This window comes from Rhopalosiphum padi, chromosome 1 (assembly GCF_020882245.1).
Source record: "Rhopalosiphum padi isolate XX-2018 chromosome 1, ASM2088224v1, whole genome shotgun sequence".
Lineage (NCBI taxonomy): Eukaryota > Metazoa > Arthropoda > Insecta > Hemiptera > Aphididae > Rhopalosiphum > Rhopalosiphum padi.
The window spans coordinates 74,633,343-74,649,966 of record NC_083597.1 but is presented as its reverse complement, the minus strand read 5'-3'; the positions used below and the strand labels follow the sequence as shown (position 1 = coordinate 74,649,966).

General features: G+C 27.1%; 1 protein-coding gene across 3 annotated transcripts in view; it reads left to right on the top strand.

Moving 5' to 3' along the window:
* The window catches only part of LOC132928043 (transcription factor mef2A), a 58,208-nt gene extending 54,196 nt beyond the window's left edge, over nucleotides 1–4,012 (top strand). For all 3 annotated transcript variants that reach the window (XM_060992623.1, XM_060992616.1, XM_060992609.1), the window contains one exon: nucleotides 80–4,012. In XM_060992623.1, the coding sequence (XP_060848606.1) occupies nucleotides 80–1,116 (1,037 nt within the window). In that variant the 3' untranslated portion in view covers nucleotides 1,117–4,012. The remainder of the gene's footprint in view (nucleotides 1–79) is intronic.
* The last annotated feature ends 12,612 nt before the right edge of the window (nucleotides 4,013–16,624 follow it).

Sequence of the window (16,624 nt, the reverse complement as noted above, 5' to 3'; positions counted from 1 at the left end):
AGTAAAATAACTATAGGCAATGATTTATAGTGCGAAATTTCAAATTTGTTCATTTTTTTCATAATTTTCTTCTTCGCAGAGAAAATGTTCCCGGTAGGACGTCCCAAAGGCCAGCACAGCGCTCCGCGCGGAGGCCCACCCAGGTCTTGGACGAACGCTGAACTCACAGAAGCATTACAGCATGTGTGGAACAAGAAGATGACTACGTCGCAGGCTTCCAGGATCTTTGGTATACCGTACAACAGTCTGCTCATGTACGTGCGTGGCAAGTACGGCAAATCACTAAAACTAGAGCAGTTGAAAAAAGAGTGTTTCGGCGACATAAACGGTCCTCTGGACTTGTTGCACTTCGGGTCCATATCGAACAACAACAACAGTAGCAACAAGAACAATAACAACAACAACAGCAGCAACAGCAACAACAACAACAGCAGCGGCGGCAACAACGGCCAGTCAAACGGTACCGGTAACAACAACAACGGACCGACACTGCAGCCGTGCAACCAGCCGTCGGAACCCGTCGACTTGATGTTGGGCCCTCCCGGGTTCAACCCACCCGCGTTTCCGGCACCCAACTTCTTCCCGGACTTCGGGTCCACGTTCCCGATGGGCATAGACATGATACACCTGATGCACCAGCAACAGCAGCAGATGTCGTCGCTATCGGCGGCCGACAAACACCAGTACTTGGGACTGCAAGACATGATCGGTGGTCAGCCGCTGCAGTCGTCCGTCGTGCTGGACTACGCGATGAAGTCTCCGGCTGCCAGTCGCAGCAACTCGGAACCACCGACGACGGGCGGCGAGGGCGATGGAGACGGCGACGTCGATGGCGATGGCGACGGTGACTGCGACGACGACGACGGGGCCGACGATTGCGGCGTCGACGACGAGGAAGAAGACGACGATGACGACGACGTGGTGGCCATGGACTTCTCCAAGGCCGGTGACGTTGGCGGCGGTGACGTTGCTAGCGGTGACGTTGCCGGCGGCAGCGTTGGCGGCGGTGCCGGTGCCGGTGACGAGGACGACGGAGTCGACGACGAGGAGGAGGACGACGACGACGACGAAAGACTGAGTCCGGAAGCGGATGACAAGGACAAGGAGCAAGACTGACACGGGGTGTTTAGGGACTATGCGCTAGCGGCGTTCGACGCGGTGCTCCGAACCTAATTTTTCTGCAGCAGTGTTTTTCTTCACCGAGTGTACTTCCTGCACCGAGAAATGCGCACACGCCAGTCATACACAAGCGCGTGTCCCTTGTCCACCACGTGGTCGTCGTCACAGGCATTCGGCTAAATCGCCGCTCCTTTCCCCCCGCCCAACCATTTGCGTGCATGCCCCCAACCACCGATCCTTATCCTGTCGGACCCCCCTTCTCATCGCCCTTAGTCGTAATTCATATTATGTCTATATTATAATATTATATATAAAAAATAATAATAATAATAATTATATAATCATTCGGTCGAATCGTACGGCCGTGATTCGTAATCGCGCGTGTAATATAATAATCGTTTTTAATGATAAGGGATTGAAATAAAATAAAAATAACGAAAAAAAAATGTAAACAAAACTACTACAGCTAGTGAATACAAAGAAACGTGTAAATTAGATTTTAAAACAAATTGATCGTGTACATATTTATAAGTGATCGTCGTATCGTTATTAAAAAAAAAAAAAAATAATATTATTTTAGACCAAAACGTAGCCATTTTAAAGATAAATTATTGTTCCGAAACAATAGAATTTCGTCTCAGCCCGATAAACAAATCAAAACGATACAATTACCTAATATACAGCCGAACACATTATGGTGTCTACATACAGTTCCTAAGTTTTAGTTACAGTAATTTTATTTTATTTTATTAGATATTAATCATGTGTATACTTCTGTGAAACTGTGATTCCTATACACACATGTTGGCTTTAAGTTTTACTGCATTTCGTACGTTTTTAAGAGATAAAACAAGTTTACCTCGAAATTAGCAAGAAAAAACGACAAAATATATACAATATTGTTCCTCGTATATAAAGCCACTAAAATACATATTTTTTTTTATAGTTCCTGTTCGTTCGCCATTTTGTTTTTTTTTTTTAATTTTCTGAGCCATAAAACACAAACGTTTGAAAATTTTTGTGATTAATGGGATGTAATATTACCAGTAATTTGGTTATTGAAGTAGGTAATATTATTTATCCAACGAAATTACATTAAAACTTTACATGTCTCCAACAAGCGGTCGGTCAAACTTTAATAACAGCTTTCATTAATATTATCATCATCATCATCATTATTACAGTAATAATATTATAACTGTAACAATTCAAATAGGCGAATAATATAAGAGTTTACGTGAGATGGTGCGTAATACCTATTTCAAAGATGTTATTACATGGCAAACGTTTATTTTAATTTTAATTCTTGCAATAGTTCTAATAGGATTTTAAACTTAACTATAGAGAAATACACTCGTCACTCATGCAGGGTAATCATGAAACATTTATAATACAATACAGGTACCTCTATATTCATAATAAAAATAATAATAGTAATAAATATCAGGAACGATAATTCTATTATACGATTATTATTCACACAAATACACCTCAAACCAAAAAGTTCATTATTTATAGTATTTAATATAATTTAAAATATAATAGTCTGTTATATAAATACACTTATGTGTAAATAATAATAAAAAAAACTAATAATGTGTGTTAATTGAGTGCAATGTATTACTTTCACGGTGATTTATTTGTTACCTTTTATTTATAATAAAATAGTAAATGTCTTAAGTTTATATTTCTTAAGTTCCAGCAAAGCTTATTATTCTGTTTTATTTCCTAAGGCTGTGTTTCTACTCCGTTTCATATATTTCAAATGTACAAACAAATAAATAATACGTCATATTATAATATTATGTTATAACCATATTACATTTAAAATATCTCTACGGATAATGATATAGATTATTATACATTTTTATAATACAATAATGGTGCAGCATCTCAGGGCATTAACTAGATGTACCAATTTTCGTTAGATAATAATTATTCTATAAATACAACATATTATATATATATTATAATTAAATCACATAACGTCCGATAGTTTATAACCTATTTTAAATGTGTTTTTTTCGTCTGTTTTTATCATGTATGTGTAAATTAATTGAACAAAAAATTGTATTGTTAATATTATAGAAAGTAGACGTTTAGGTTAAAAGTAAATTATGAAAAATACTGTTTTCTTTTATCTTAACTTTTATTTTGCGAGTGTGTTATTATTTGTATTATTATTTTATTTTATTTTTTGGTAATAGCGTCATTTTTGGTGACCTTGTTAAGTTGATTTTTTTTTTTTTTTTTGGTATTGGTTCCTGTTATAATTTTATGATTTATCCTTTTAAGAATTATTATTATGATTATTTAATTGTTTTTAGTAGTATTTTTTTTGTCCTGAAACTCTCATCGAGTAAATATACAAATTATGTTATTAGGTTTAATCAATTAATGTAATTTAATTTTATAATTATTGATTAATTTACTTATTATTATTATTATCATTATCATTATCATTATTATTATTATTATTAATTATTATTATTATTATTATTATTACTATTATTATTATAATGATTATTATTATTATTGTGGGAATCGAAAAGTTGATGAATGAATGTCGTTGAAAACGAAAAATTATAAGATGTTATACGATTCGTAAACAAAATAATAATTACAAAAAAAAAAAATAAATAAATAAACGAAAAAAAATAATAAAATAATAAAAATATATCAATTAAAATTTATGTTTTTTTATTTGATTTTTAACTACGGTAAAACATTACGATTTTAAGTGTACATACTGCTCGTATATTTTGCTATCTTTGTTTATTCAACGAATAACATTACAAAAGTCATATTCGTTCATCAGATTATTATTCTTTATATGTTTGGTTTTTTAAATAGGTCAGAACATTTATTAAATGGAAATATCTTAAAAGGTGAATTGAGTTAAGTTTTTGATCCAATAAAAATCTTGACAAGGTCAGACATAAAAATGTTGATAATATATTTTTTGAAATAATGAATGTATTGTCATACGATGATAATATAGTGTATATCAATATATTAGTAGGAAGAAATATAAATAAATGATCTTGACACGCCTCGTAATGTTAATTGATAACTCGATGTTTATTTTTATCCATTATTAAAGTCTCAGTCAACACTCAACACGATTTGAATTTTAAATAATTAAATATTATATTTTTTCCATGAAATGGAATTGTTAAAATAAAATACATAATATAAAATATGTTTACATATTTACCATTTACATGGCGATAATAGCCAATAGGTACGAAACATAACTATCTACAATCTAATTATTATAGAAATGATCGGCTCGAAAAACAAGTAAAGTTTGCGGTCTTCCATTCCTGATTTACATCGAGTTATTTACGGTATTTTAGTTGTTCTTGAAACATGGTTTTAAAAATGAATTTTATATTATACTGATTACAATATTATGACGTACTTAAACGCCTTAAACTGGGGTGTTTACAAATTTCGGAAGTGTTAATATTGTTGTGTGAGTCTCAATATAGAGTGACATTAAGACATTATACTATACTATAACAATGATATGGTTTGAATAATTAAGATTTCGTGATGCCACCAACTTGTGTTCTGTGATAAATTTATATTAATTATTTTTTTTATATCACAACGAATAAGTGTAGGTAAAAAAATATTTGCCATACGATACCATACGATACCATATTAACACGGTTACAAACTGTTATTAAATTAGGTAGTATGTTTTTAAAAACGTTTAGAATACCTATCTAGATATTTATTCTTTGTAAAACAAATTATATTTAAACTTAAACAGATTTTTAATGTCCATAGAACAACAATTAAATGCCATCAGTCGTAAGTCATGGTCGTGCTGTGTAAGTTACTCCATCAAAAAAACCAATATGTTTTAAATTTAAATTCATGTCTGGTTTACGTTTCTTTCTCAATCGACCTGAACGAATTGTTTACACTTAATCATAGCGATTTCTTTGTATCTGTATTATTATTAAGTAACAATACATTAACGATGGTCTGGCGGCAGTTGAACAAACATCAAAATCTCACGGTTTGTGTTACTTGGGGCTGATTATGTAATAGGATGGGTCGAACGTTACGTAAAACGCAGGGCACACAAACCGTTAAATTGTACATTGTATATATGGGATGTCGGTTAGCGTGTAATGGAATCAATAGTGTACCATTATGGGGAGTAATAGAATTGAAAACCTATAAGCCCTGTAATACTGGCTGGTTTTGTCGAACATAACACAGGAACCCTAAACGAATTGTTTCTGTTAAAATAATAATAGCAATGAAATATCTTGACAATAATAATTTCCACTCAGCCCGGCAGACACATAAGGTGGTCATTTCGTGTTCTTGAACGCGAACGGTCGAGGTGATGGTTTTTCAAAGGACGATAAGCTATAACAAATGGGTGTGACGAAATGGGCCAAGTGTGTCTCAGTATTGTGTTAGAGAAGTGTCTGTCGTAGGGGGGATGAATACAGATAGAAAATGCTGATAAGAGAACCAAAATAAATATATTTAAGAGCCTTGCGCGCTAAAGTCTCATCAAACATGGACTTCGTGTTAAATGTTTACCTTAGTTGCCAAATCGTATTCCGGTTGACAATGATGGTCGCTGGTTGTTTTTGTATGTTTATCACATAATATACGTAAACGTCAAAGAATACCAAAAGATTTTGAATATTTGGTTTTATTGATTTCCACGCGAATCCATTTAAAATATTTGCAATATTTGCATTCGATTTCAACTGATGTTAAGTTTAAATACCTATTTGTAAAGTTTAGTCAGTATTCAATAGTCAGTATTGTCATATTATTGTGTGACAGCACGTGTATTATTATTTTTATTGTAACTCGTTATAAATTTCATAGTAAATAATTATTTCAAAGTTAACTAGAGACACTTTTTTTTCACTGTTAACAAATAAAACTTAAGTTTAAAAATAAAATAGGTAATCAAATTTTATAGTTTTTCTTAATCCTTTAAAAATTTTAACTACTCAATGATTGTGATATTATTCTTCCTACAATTTAAATAATTAATAATAAAATAATATCAACTCGTATGTACAAATTTTATTTTAAATTAATATTTGTGTATACAATTGTGAAAATACTATCACTTTACATGGTAAATTTAAAAAATTGATAAACAATTTAGAATTTAAAATTGTAAAATTAAAAAATACCATTAACTTGACTTGAAATTTAACAGTTTAGTTTTAAAATAATAATATTTAGAGATATATAAGTTCTATTTGTATACATTCGTTGTGATTATTTATGAATAACTAGCTTAGTATTTGCTTTATCACATGTGTCCATTTTCATTTTAAATGATATACCTACCTAATAGTTATTAATATATTATAAAAATATGAATTGAGTTATTCATTAATAATTGCTGATAGTAATATTTTTTAAGAGTATTATATAGTGTCGTTAATAAAATATATTAAAATTAATTACATGAACCATTTCTCACTGCAGAATATGCAATTCATCATAATTACTAAAGAATCAGATCATACGAATAAGCAATACTGAATAGTTGAATTACGTACCATTTATTGAACGTTACAGTTCATTATATTATATTTTTATGTAGCAATTTGTTCAACGATACGGTAGCATCCTATAGCTACCATAGGCAAGCCATAGTTTACAATTCTTCCAGTTCTTCTGAAGATGGTTAAACGAAAAATGTAGATCTCATTCAAAATTGCATAAAATATAGGAAAAATTGAAATTTTCATGCAACATTTGTTTTTAAATAACTATAGAAACTTATTATCACTGAATATTTGAATACCACTTTTTTTAATCTAGAAATGATATATTCCAAAAATATTTTCTTTTTTCTTATGTTTTTTTTTTAATTGCCTTTTATTTTATTTTAACTTTTAGTTTGTTTTAAATAAATTTTAATAACATATTTTATTTTTCTTGGTCAATAACTCTCAAAATGTAATACATTACATAGGAAAAAAATGCTTATAGTTACTTGAAGTACACATTTTTATGAAATTTAGATAAATTTATTTTTATTCTATTATGAATAAAAAAATATTTTTCATATCTAGAGCCTAGAGATTTAAAACTTTTTGTGATTACGTAGTACTGTAGTAGTCATATACTCATATTATTATTTTTTATACATAAAATAAAACTGGCTAAAAATTTAAACTAATTTTAACCTATTTATACCATGAATCTAATCACACTGTTCTACAAGTTCTACATTGATATTGAGTTATGAGTTGATAGCAATAGTGCATGATAAAATAATTTAATAATAAATAATTGAATTCAAATTTAATACACCCATCACGGTGACCTACTCAATGATGATGTACTAAAAAACATACAACAGAGTGACTCGGTTTTTTACTTGTTTACTTTATAGTTTATAGTTTTATACCTACGATTCATAATCTTAGCTGTTGGTGCAGAGAGTTTCATTAACTGATAAAAATACACATTATAATACATTACTTGTAATTAATAATTTAATAGACTTCTACTATCGTTTTCAATTTGTTTAAATATTTTAATCATTAATTTATTATCTTTAATCTTTAAAACTATTTAAAAATAAAAATAAATACGAATTCATTGAACCTTATTAAATTAATAAAATCCCGTTTAAACGAAAAAAAAGTGCATATCTATTTCTTAACGAGTTCAAAATTAGTTATCAATACAATTATTATCTTTGTGTTACAAAACCAAAACCACGTTCACAGTTTTACTAAGATCAATAACTAATCACTATATATTTTTTATGGATAATAAACTGATAATAAAATTGTATGAATAATTTTTTTTAGGGAATGTTATAATGGATTTTATTATGTTTTATATTTTTTTTTCAAATTTATTATTAATAACTTTAAACTGCTGTTAAGGCTTTTTATTTATTAATTATACTAAAATATACTACGATATGCCTTGAATATATTATGTTGCTTTGTATAATAATTTATTTTAATAATTGGAGGTATAGGTAGGTATAGCTTTTAAAATCACCCTAAAACTATTTATGGTTGATAATGGTTGATTGTTTTAGCATACCATTCAATAATATCTGAGTGACAAAGAAAACAAATTTTGATATGAAATCTTCTTAGTAGAATTGTTTGTTTAACCCAATAAATAATTGGTATAATATAGGCTTTATTTTCTACATTTAGACACAATCAAAGTCATTATTTAACTCATTTCATACTGATGTTCTATAAGATAGTATTAAAATATTAATATAATTTTAGGATTGTCATCATATTATTACGATAATAGTATCATATATCTATATCAAGTTAATTATACGTGCTATGAAATAAGGGTTTTAGGGACAAGCAAGTATAATTACTATTCTTAGTGTTTAATTCAGACATGAAGTACATACAACTTTAACATTCCAATCAACAAAATTTATTTTTTAAACCCTAAGATGAATGGTATTTTTAGTCGCATAATCGCCCTGTAAAACGAGTATTCTATAAATCAACGCAACTGAACGCCGGCTTTGTCAAATTATATGGCTGCCGGTTTTCCTCCTCTTTGTGGTCCTCTTAATTTTGCTAAATAAATCAATGCCAAGTAGATACATTTTTTTCTTATTAAATCGTTAATGATTTCATTCCTTTTTTTCTCTCCACCAAAGTCTATATATACCATCTGCTCCCTATCTATATGTCTATATAATAGATACGTGTTTTGCAAAAAAGTTATTTTTGTTCAACTCTTCATATATTTTAGTATCTTTTTTTTAATTTCTCTCTATTACATTCGCCACTTAACCATAACTAGTGATACACAGGGACGGGACGTGCAATTCGGGTTCGAAGAACTAAAAAAAGGTTTTTAAAAAAATGCATTGTGCACACTACTGAGAGTACAGAGAGAGAAAACAAGAGAAAAAGAGAGAGACCACCAAGGCGCGCCATCAGCAACAATAACTAATTATTCGATGGTTGATTTATGACACCGGAGTGGTTTTTACATGGGGACAAACTAGAATGAAGCATATACGCTTGTTTATATATATATAAACACATATATATATTTTATACATGTGTATGTGTAATATATAAAAATATATAATGCACAAGAGTGTACGCATAAACGTTTATTGGACAAGCTAAACGTATGTGTTATAAATTGGTTTTTTCTCGTCATCTGTACGCATACACGCAGGCGGTCGAGGACGCAAAAATTGCGCACTAAACCATCAGCTTGGTCATTTGTATCGAGTGAACTCAGAGGTCAATGTTGTAATACCTCATTAAGATGAAATTGATAGAAATCTCGTCGTTAGAGTGCCGACAAATAATACTGTAAATATTCCTGGGATATGCCTGCAATGCATTATACTGTCTTCTCTTCGTGAAAAATGAAGAGCACAATCGCATAACATGCAATGCTTAAAAATATTTGCGATTTAAAATTTAACGGCTTAACTTAAAATAAATATTATTTTTTTCTTCGATTGGTTTTGAAAAATTATTGTTATAGTAGTCAGTATATTGGTAAATAAGTTATATTTTATTAAAAAAAAACTAAATAAACTAACGCGAATACATTATTCATCATATTGCATTTATTTTTAAAACATTTTTTTTTTCTTTTAGTGTCTGAGTAGTTTATTTTATCGATTACAGGCTGTTGACTTCTGTTGATATGTTTGATTAGATTTATTCATTTCATAATGACTATAATACTAGTTGCATATAAGCTATACTATATGGGAATCAATCTATAAAAATGATACAGTAAAACTGTTGTTTTTTGTATAAACGTGATGTAATCTAAAAATCGTGGATAGTACCTATACACAATTGAACTGTATAAATATAAATTGAACTTTTTATATTCTTAATGATCAAAAAAAAAAAAAAACATGGATATTATCAATCAAGCTTACATACTTAATACAATTAAATAACAAACAATGTTATGGTACAATCCTGCAGGCTAAAATAATTAAGAAGAAAAAACTTAGGTATTGATACAAACACCTAACTAATAGGAAATAACTATATTATAACCAGACTAAAATTTCCTTCATGGAAATAATCATATAGGTAATGTTTCTAACTATTGCACTTATAATCTAACATACTATAACAACCGAATGTCACAAAGAACACACAAAAAAAAGATATTAAAATAGTTATATATTTCAGAATAAATCAGACTAGCTCTAGGCCCGGACTGATCAATCAAAAAAATAATAGATCATTATTCATTATGTATAGACACTGAACTTTATAACAAAGTATCGAGTACAAAAAAAAAAACTATAGATAATATATAATAATGAAATGATTGTAGTTTAATCAATTTATAGATTATATAAGTAATAATATTATGTACAAATTAATCTTCATATTAACTTAACAATATTTATTAATAAAAATGTATTTTAAATTTGTATGATATAATATTATTATATCTGTAACTCATTAGTATTATTATGGGTACTTTTTTTTTTTTTTTTACTCAAATCGATCATTTTAATCGTATTAGTTTTTAATTCTTTGAAATTTTTGGTAATCTGATTTAAACGACTAAACGTTAATCAAAAATATTTATTAGCTTTAAGTACTTAAGTATGCAAATATTAACAATTTAACATCTTTTTAATTAATACCGTATTAGGTTTACACAGAATAAGTTTCAAATTCAATCTATTTTAAATAGATATTGGTCTGTGTTCGCAATGTTATTCTCATAAACCCGAAGTTTTTATGTCCTCACTCAGCCAACCAGTTTAGAATGTAGTCATTTTTGGTGGAACATAAACCTTGAAAATAAAACAATTGGGCACGTAGCATAATTTCAAGTGTGTACTTAGTTTTTGTCTTATTTGTGACAACGGTGCTGATGCGGATAAGGAATCTACTCAATATAGACGTTTTAAATCAAAAAATGTTTAAGATATATATATATATGTGTTTGACATTTGGAACCAGTATTAAAACTATTTTCAAAGTATAATATTACAAAATATTTATGAATATTCACTTACACAATAATTCAAACGGGTTTTTACTCGGCGAATTACAATACGTTGCAGCTTATGTGATATTTGGATTTTTGAAATCGAAAATCTAGAAAAAAAATGTATGTGTTAAGTAATTTAAGATTTTAAAAATTTACATTTAATATAATGTGCGTATAATGTGACATAGTGTTTAATAATAATTGATTAGATTAATTAAACATATATTTGTTCATCCATATTGACCAATGATAATAATATTACTATAATATTTATACTTAACATTATCATGATAATATTATAATGAGTACCTACATAGTGTTGTTACAATTTAAGTATTATGTGGGCTAGCAATTTGGACCACTAGATGGCAGCAGATGAAATAATTGTTGATTATACGTAATGTTTTACAACTATTTTTAATTGATACTGGACTTGCAGTAAATAATTAATTTTTTTTCTTATATTATTTATTTGATCACCCAACCTTTTTTCAATTAAAATAGTTAGGCCCAAAGACGTTAGCATGTTAAATTTATGTTTTGTTCCGTGCTATTAGCATATAGATACATGTATAATTAATATTTTGAAAATTTAAAGTATACTTCAAGTAATATTATGAAACTACTCAAAGGTACTACCAATGTATATAATATATTTATTAAATTATTTTTTTATTTACTGTATTGTGTACTGTTTAGCGTTTGAATGCCTTAAACTTTTCAACGGTATTGCTAGTAACGATAATAGTAAATCCTCAATGGCATATAAAGTTTAAAGATCAAAAGTAACTTAATTTCTAAATAATAATTTAACACCAACTTAAAATATTAAGCTGATCAGTGATCAACGATTAAAGTTAATAGTAGCTTTTCATACAACTACTGTGAAACTATTATAATCGGAAAAATAATTTGAGTGCATATTTTGTATTTAAAACAATATATTTATCTTATCGAATTACATTTAATATTTAAAATAAATAATAGTATTTAAATAATTTTTTTTAGTCGAAACAGCATATAATAACATTAAAGAAAACATGTATAAATAAATAAAATATAATTTGAATTTTTAAAAAAATACTACCTAAATCCTTTAAGTTTTTCACTTTTAATTATAGACTATAATTGTTTAGAATGTAATGCTTAATTGTTTTATTTTATATTAATTATACAATTTCTATGATTATATATTAATACAAAGTTAATATTTGCTTATCAAAAATAATTTCTTATTATATTTTAACAGATTTTATTAATATGTGCAAGTAATCTAAAAATAATTTATTATATTAATCATTCATAATACTAGTATGATAATTTTGTGTAATTAGGTAGGTATGTAAATTAATAAATACTTTAAATACCTGTTTGTTTATGTTTAATTTTTCTAATCAAAATATTTTCTTAATATTTTAAATTGATGAACCTGATCAATATTAATTAATCATATATCAGTAATTGTATACCTACTTATAAATTTAAATAGTCTGAAGTTAAAAATAATATTTTTAAAATTCAACGTTTTTAAATTTTTTTCCCCCATTATTTCTAAATAATTAAACAATATAAAAAACTAAGTATTATTATACTTATTTTTATCCAAACATAATATAATTGTAAGTAACAATTATTCACAATGGTGGACTAAGAAGTATGTGGCGCTAAAAATTATTACCAATTTTTTGATCTGTTTTTATCGTTTTTACAAAGACTTTCCTTAGATCCACTGCAGATCTTATAGGGGCGTTATTTTAGTTTTTCAGATTTGCGAGCCTTTAGACAGTCCAATTTTAGCATTTCACCGGGCCTTTAATATGTATAATTGTAGAAATGTAAATATTTTCTCATCCCCTTATATAAATTGCAATTATTACTCATATCAACTATATTGCAATATACTTTTAAAATAACTAGCAATTGAACGAGTTGAAATTATATAAGCAACAAAAGACTGTTGTTAAAACAATTCAACTATTGTTAAGAAAATAAGGCAAATACAGTTTTAAAGAGAATATTTAAATTCGTTAATTTCGCTTTAATTTACCATTATTTATACTGACACTATCAATAAAATAATAATGAATAGTACATAAAAGCACAAGCGCTAGCAGCATGATACAATAATATAGCCATATAGCCATATAGGTATACATAATAATAGCTGATAACTGGTAAAATAATATAATATAATTTAATTTCATGATTTACTAGTGATAAGCTAATAATAATTAATCTATTCGATTACATATTAAAAATATTAACTAATATTCTTATAATCTTATCATATGTGTGTACAATATACATAATGATATAGGTATTAATAATTTTAAGCGCGTAATGGATAATAAATGGAAAGCAAATTTTCAATATTTTTTATAGTTAGTACAGTGACGTCACATACCTTACTTTTCGCTAAACTAGCATACCCTGGTAGTTCCTCCGAATTATACATTTCAAAAATAATATGATAAAGCATAGAAACTAATATCATTTAATTTATATTATTACCTAAATTATAATTGTTTTATTTTATTTCTATAGTAAAATGTGTTCTATTTTTGTAGAAATTATATAAAACTATAAAAAAAATATACCGACATGCCGATATTGCTATAAAAATGGATAAATAATAAAATAATTTAAGAACTGCTATAAATACAAAAACAATATCATTTTTTTTATTGATTTATTATTTGAAAATATATGTCGTTAAATTTAATATACAGGATTATACATCCAATTTATTAAGAGTTATTTTTATAGCATTTGAGTGTGGGATAATTATATTTTATACTTTAGTTTCTATGTGTAAGTACCTACAATTACTATTTTACTAATTTTTAACAATAAACTATATTCAACATTGTATTTGTGGAAATATATATTTAACCTATAATAAGTTATTATTTTTTAAGGTTATTTTATTTCAAACACATGGTCGATTACTTCTAGTGATTAAATAACTCATTTTAGTTGTCACAGATATGATCAATAAATGTTACTCAATCATCAAATACATGCAAATAATGTTATTATTTTATAATTTATGTTATGTCAACAGTAACTTTTAATATTAAGTGCCAATTAAATAAACTTGTCAAAATAACCAGAAAAAAAAACAACAACTGTCACCATATTAATGAATAGTGATATTATATATAAAATACTTCTCCCACATACGTTCTTCTAGTTTAATAACAGGGTACATAAATTTTTTTCACACTTTAATATTATACATATTATATCAGTTGAACAGAAAAACAAATTGTATTTACTGGCTATAGACCTATTGCAGAATTCTAGCAGACGAAAGAGACCAGTCTCACTGCTTTGAAATATTTTCTATTTCTATTTCTATTTTATCAAATATAATGTAATATTTTTTTTTAAATTACAAAAAAGATATTTGTAAGAAATTTAATTAAAGAATTGTTATTGACTGTTATAAATTATAAGTTTTAACTAATAAGACTAATTATTATTTCAATGATAATACGTCACTATTGATTAAGCGTGTATTCTTAAGCTATATAAAAACATTAAAAACTGTTCAATACTAATATTTAATTTTTTATGAAATCAGTTTGGCGTTGTTGTATAAAATAATTTGCATATCATCATATTTTATCACATAATTCATATGTGAATTTATACATTCCATATTATCCATAGAACTTGAAGCATAAAATAAAATATGTTATGGTACTCTAACCAATATTGTCTCAAGTTTTTGTCTCAGTTGACTCCAGGATGATTTTTTTTTTTTTTTAAAGAGAGAAAATTATTACGTACGCACCAAATGAGTAAATATAATGTCTGGTGAACCGTATCACCGAATGACATAAATCACTTCTGAATTCTGATGTATTCGCACAATAGGGAGAACAATAGGACGACCCGTGATGCTGATGCTTCCTAGAAACCATAACCAGTACACCGAATAGTTGTCATAATTCATAAATATATTACAATGAAATTTCCATGATTATTTAGGTTACACAGGGTTGGGTTGAGCAAGTATTACTGCAAAGACCACATTAATAATAATAATAATAAAAAAAAACATCTAATAGATTCTCGTGTAAAATATAATATTTAACGGGTTATATTTTGTAAGGTATAGGCGATCGGTATCTACTAGTTATGTGACGTTTGAAAACGGTTAGTTTTAATATTCTTGTTAGGCTGCCTCATCAAAATATTGAGTTGGGTAGGTCTCGTATGTTATTTTGTTTTTCAAATAATACGTATAATAGTTATAGCTATTCTCAACCAATTTTATTATTTTTAGATAATAATAGAAAAGTAGGTATACAACTGTGAATTACTATTTTTTTTTATGTACTAGAAATTTAGATATTTTTAAATAGTAAAAGAGTATTGTTAAATAACCTTCTTACGTCAATTTCTGTAACCATAAATATTCGTTACTACGGTCAATATTTTACAAAATTGTCTTGCCAAATGTATAGATAATTAATATTATTATCTAAATGTTATTTCTAATCGTAAAAAAACAATTGGTAACTGCTGTATCCTGTTGATGAATAATTGTTAGCTATACTTGTCGACTGTCGTATTTTAACTGAACTCGTCAGATCAAAAACACTTTTCAAGTAAGATGCTGATATTTGTATGAAATGGTAGTGAAATTTCATTATTGAATATTGATTTTAGTATATTATTACTTTTACTATAAACTGCGATGTATTCGTTGCCTTTTTGATGGTATGAAAAACATATCACTAATGCTTCTACAATAGTTAAAGTTCTATAGTTTTTTCTTAAAATTGTTACACATCAAAGTTATAATTAATCATAATTATTTAAATAATACAATTTCTGATTTTAATAATTTATATTAAGAAATCCATTACAATTATCAAATGTTTAGCTACAATCATAAACTCATAACACTTTATTACACCATAAACAAACATATTATTTAGTACAGTTCAAAGCAATTAAATAAAATTGGGCATTAACGATATATTTTATTAAATAATTACATCAACTTTTAAGTCATCCGTTTAAAATAGTTTTTATAGTTAATAAGTAACCACGCGTACTTTTATAAAATAATTATGGGAAATATAATAATTTATACAAAATCAACTATTTTAACACGATTAAATGTTTATATTATTAGCATTAATTTATGGAACTTAATATCATTGTAACATACTATTAAATACTTACCTACTATACGTACTGCTAAAAAATTTATACTACAGTCTGCAATAAATAATTTGATTATATTAAAATTACTATGATTCGTTGAAGCAAAATAGTTTATTTATGTACCTAACTTGTTTGTTCACATTTATATGATATTTATTAATTACAGTTTCTTCGTGCTTTATATAGAAATAAGATTTTTTCTAGTGTAATATAAGTATTTTAAAACCAAGGGCTTGCCTGTATATAACTTAAGGTTTAAAATATTTTGTTTATTAGTATTGCATATTTTCAATAATAATAACCATAAAAATAGTTA